The sequence below is a fragment of the Alosa sapidissima genome, chromosome 24 (genome assembly GCF_018492685.1).
Source record: "Alosa sapidissima isolate fAloSap1 chromosome 24, fAloSap1.pri, whole genome shotgun sequence".
Taxonomy (NCBI): Eukaryota; Metazoa; Chordata; class Actinopteri; order Clupeiformes; family Clupeidae; genus Alosa; species Alosa sapidissima.
In genome coordinates, this window is record NC_055980.1 from 29,187,083 (window position 1) to 29,192,082 (window position 5,000).

The 5,000-nt window shown below is 42.1% G+C and overlaps 1 protein-coding gene across 2 annotated transcripts in view; it reads left to right on the forward strand.

Annotated features, from left to right (window-relative positions):
- mapk3 (mitogen-activated protein kinase 3) overlaps window positions 1-5,000 on the forward strand; it is a 30,867-nt gene that overhangs the window by 23,321 nt on the left and 2,546 nt on the right. For both annotated transcript variants that reach the window (XM_042081807.1, XM_042081808.1), the window contains exons 6-8: window positions 1,875-2,006; window positions 2,962-3,071; window positions 3,165-3,292. In XM_042081807.1, coding sequence (XP_041937741.1) covers window positions 1,875-2,006; window positions 2,962-3,071; window positions 3,165-3,284 — 362 coding nt within the window. In that variant the 3' untranslated portion in view covers window positions 3,285-3,292. The remainder of the gene's footprint in view (window positions 1-1,874; window positions 2,007-2,961; window positions 3,072-3,164; window positions 3,293-5,000) is intronic.

A 5,000-nucleotide genomic window follows, 5' to 3' on the forward strand; every position in this document is an offset into this window, starting at 1 on the left:
GTTCCCTGTTCAATTTTAAATATTATTATGTTGTTTTGTATTTATGTGTCGCTTTGGACAAAGGCGTCTGCTAAATCCATAACCATAACCATAACTTATGGTGAAAAAACACTCGAAATCACGCACTGAAGACTCATACATTCCCAGGAGGTAGGCTATGCGGGAGAAGTGTCATGTGATCACTAGTGGGTCACAATGTTGTCCCACGCAGCCTAATGTTTATTTTGTGCAGCGAGAGTAGCCTACTTGGGATTGCTCTAAAACAAAACATAGAAGGAAATAACTGAGATGTAGGCTACTCTGTTGGTTTGCTCTTAGTTTTACAGTGAATCCTATGTAAAGGTTTGAAAGGAACTTCAGCTTCAGACTTTCTCTTGGGGAAACTGTTAGGCCTATTCATCTTCTCTAATGTAGCTGGCTAGACCATGTCATTGCCACACACACAAGTGGGGGCAGAATTGGAAATGTCATAGAGTGACAATGCATTGGTTGATTTGGTTAAAAAGTCACAGGTTAGGTTATTGGTTATTATTGTAATGATGCTATTCATAAATAATGAGCTGTAAAGTAACTCAGACTTTAACAAAAAATATTTTTTAAAGGATATCGACTAATTATCGTTATCGTCAAAATCACAAAAAATATCGAGATATTATTTTTTTGTCCATATCGCCCACCCCTAATGTGTGTGTGTGTGTATGTAGCTGAATTCAGAAATGTATGTGTGCGTGTATGCAGCCTGAATTCAGAGATGTGTATGTGTATGCAGCTGAATTCAGAGATCTGTGTATGTGTGTGTAGCTGAATTCAGAAATGTATGTGTGTGTGTGTGTGTGTGTGTGTATGCAGCTGAATTCAGAGATGTGTGTGTGTATGTGTATGCAGCTGAATTCAGAGATCTGTGTCTGTGTATGTGTGTGTGTATGTAGCTGAATTCAGAGATCTGTGTCTGTGTATGTGTGTGTGTATGTAGCTGAATTCAGAGATGTGTGTGTGTGTGTATGTATGCAGCTGAATTCAGAGATGTGTGTGTGTGTGTGTATGCAGCTGAATTCAGAGGTGTGTGTATGCAGCTGAATTCAGAGATGTGTGTATGTGTATGCAGCTGAATTCAGAGATGTGTGTATGTGTGTGTGTATGTAGCTGAATTCAGAGATGTGTGTGTGTGTATGTATGCATGCAGCTGAATTCAGAGATGTGTGTGTATGTATGCAGCTGAATTCAGAGGTGTGTGTGTGTAGGGCTGGGACGGTACCCGCATTACCGCAATACCGCGGTCACGTGACCCCTACCGCGGGTCTGAGCTCGTCACCACTCATACATCAAAACTTCAAAACTTCACAGTTCAAAACAGCGACATGTAGGCCTAGGCTAGCCTAGGACCTACCATTGTTACAACCTGACGCAGCCATTAAAACGTGCGATAGCCTACCGTTGTAACATTAGTATAAGCGTCATGAATGTAACAGTTCTAAAGTCGTGATGGCCTTGTTGATAAACTGCTCATGTCTGACGCATTTGGCCCAGTGATCTTTGAAGTTACTGCTGCTGTCTAAAGTTACCACGGTAACTTCTAGCTTTCCGACCGCGGTAAGAAAACATCCATACCATCCCAGCCCTGTGTGTGTATGTAGCTGAATTCAGCTAAACTTTTCCCCCCTTTGATGAGCAGGTTCACTGAAATGAGAACCGAATTCTCCCTACAAATACATTTATATATTTAAAGTCGATTCTTCTGAATATGGGGTGGGGCAAACAGCTCTGTTCTGAATATGGGATGGGATTCTATACCTGACTTCTCTTCTTCATATGTGCGTGTGTGTCCGTGTGTGCGCGTATGTGTGTGCGCGTGTGTGGGCCGTGTGTGTGTGCAGGCATCCTGGGTTCCCCCTCTCAGGAGGACCTGAACTGCATCATCAACATGAAGGCCAGAAACTACCTGCAGTCTCTGCCCCAGAAACCCAAGATCCCCTGGAACAAGCTGTTCCCCAAGGCTGACAACAAGGGTACACACACACACACACTACCACAAGCCCGACAACAAGGTTACAATTGACGGACGATCAGTGTGTCCATTTAGAACTTCACTAAGGGTCTCAACAGTGTGTATGTTCAAATTGTGTGTGTGCAGTTATACTGCACCTTATTCAGTTCTACTGCACAGTGCAGTTTTTTTAGGCCTAGTACAATACAGTGCAGTACAGTAGTATCTTCATGTCCAAAATAGTGCATTTCTGCAGTAAATTACAGTACAGGCTACTATGCAGTACAATGCAGTTTTTTTTGTGTCCACAATACTGAATTTCCTTCATAAGAACTACTACTTAAAGTTTCCACAACTTAACATCATATCGACTTACGACATCAGGCTACAGCCGCTATAAATACCGTACGTTCTAACTAGCTAACACATTAAATCAGCTAACAGCAATAACTATAAATACCGTACGTTCTAACTAGCTAACACATTAAATCAGCTAACAGCAATCACTATAAATGCCATAAGTTCTAACTAGCTAACACATTAAATCACTATAAATACCATACGTTCTAACTAGCTAACACATTAAATCAGCTAACAGCAATCACTATAAATACCATACGTTCTAACTAGCTAACACATTAAATCAGCTAACAGCAATGTTAACGTTGCTACACTTGGTGAGCTGGTGTTAACAACTGGATGCTTTAGGCTTAGATGTTGAATCATCGTTGACGTGCTGTTGTGGTATACCAGTTCTGCTCTGCAAGCCACAAAATGCAAGTGATAGGAATTAAACGAAGCCTTGAGGCAGAGAATTTGTCTCTATCATTTTTGGTAATCGAAATATTCGAGTTAATCGAGTAATCGTTCCTAGTAGTGATACTACAATTGCGCTGTTGTATTCTGACCTTACTAACACCTGTGTGTGTGTGTGTGTGTGTGTGTGTGTGTGTGTGTGTGTGTTTGTCGTCCATCAGCTCTGGACTTGCTGGACCGTATGTTGACCTTCAATCCCATCAAGCGCATCACAGTGGAAGATGCGTTGGCCCACCCCTACCTGGAGCAGTACTATGACCCCACTGATGAGGTGTGTGTGTGTGCGTGCGTGTGTGCGTGCGTGCGGTTCATATCAGGTATTAGGATCTTTCTAACACTTGTGACTTGTGACGTGTGTGTGTAGCCGGTGGCTGAGGAGCCCTTCACCTTTAACATGGAGCTGGATGATCTGCCCAAGGAGAAGCTGAAGGAGCTCATCTTTGAGGAGACGGCCCGCTTCCAGGCCAACTACCAGGGTTCCTGAATCCTGAGGTATTTATGCACATGCAGGCCAACTACCAGGGTTCCTGATGGATTTACACACACACACACACACACACACATACAGGCGCACACACACACACACACACACACACACACACATACAGGCACACACACACACACATATATAATACATATATACATATATATAATAATAATATTTATTTATATAGCACTTTTCAAGCAATGAGCACAAAGTGCTTACAGACAAACATGAAGAGCATTTTTTCTATGCACAAAGTGCAACAAAAGTGCTTCACACACAAGACCCAAACAAACAAATAACAAAAAACGGAGCGGCGTAATCGCCAGCGTACCCGTCACACGTGAAACATACAACATGTGAAACATTCAAGACGGATAACAAACAAACAAACAAAAACAAATAATAAAATAAATAATTAAGACATTTTAAAAAGAAAACTCATGTTAACTTAGTCCAGTTGGTTGCATCTAGTTAACCGGCTGAATAGTCCAAGGGCAATGATGAAGGCGCACAGCTGTGTCCAACCCGGAGGATTTAACGTTTTCCTGGCAGTCTGGAGAGCACTGGAAGCAATGAACAGTCTGAAGTCGTAGGTGATCCTACAGATCAGCAACTCGGTGAACATTGACAGCGACCGTTTGTTGTTCAGTGAGATCGCTGTCGTCAGAGTTCTTCAAACTTCCTTCTAACGTTAACGTTAGCCTACTCAATCCAGACTCCAGGCAGCAGAGCATGGCAGCTCGCAGGTCAATCCAGTGGTCGCGGCAGCGGAGAAATCCCTTTCCGAAGCGCAGCGCCGTTCACGGATGGAGTACACCAGAGGCCCAGGACAAAAGCCAACGCCAACGTTAGCCATGGCTAGGTCCTCAGCCCAATGGACTTTAACGTTAAGTTAACTTAACGTCACAGCATCAACAGACTTGTCAGCAAATAAAGGACTAAGAGTAACACAATAACTATCCAAAATAACGCAAATAAAGAGAGAAGACATTTAACTAGACAAAAAATACAAAAAATAAACAGAACATTACATAAAATTACGAACATTACATAAAAACAAACAAAAACATGATGCCAGACGGAGCGGCGTGTCTCGCCAGCGTCCCCGTAACCTAGCAACATACATATAGTACTATACACACTTCCAGGATAACTACCAGGGTTCCTGAGGAATTTACACACGCACACACATTCCACACTCATAATGATAAACACAGGCATACAGGTACCAAGATAACTGCTCATCTATAGACCCTTTCAACAATAAAAACAAAAACAATGCTTGAACGTTCTATTTGGTTCCCAATCTACTTCCTCTGCATTAAGATAACATATGGAATGTTAGAACGGAAGCCTTGTGGGGCCAACTATGATGCTGATAATGGAACTCTCTTGAAAGGGTCTATAGCCAGTACAATGACCAAGATAGCTAGCTCATTTATAGCCATTACAACGACCAAGATAACTAGCTCATCTATACGCTCATCTATAGCCATTACAATGACCAAGATAACTAGCTCATCTATAGTCATTAGACCAAGATAACTAGCTCATCTATAGCCATTACAATGACCAAGATAACTAGCTCATCTATAGCCATTAGACCAAGATAACTAGCTCATCTATAGCCACTACAATGACCAAGCTCATCTATAGCCATTACAACGACCAAGATAACTAGCTCATCTATAGCCACTACAATGACCAAGCTCA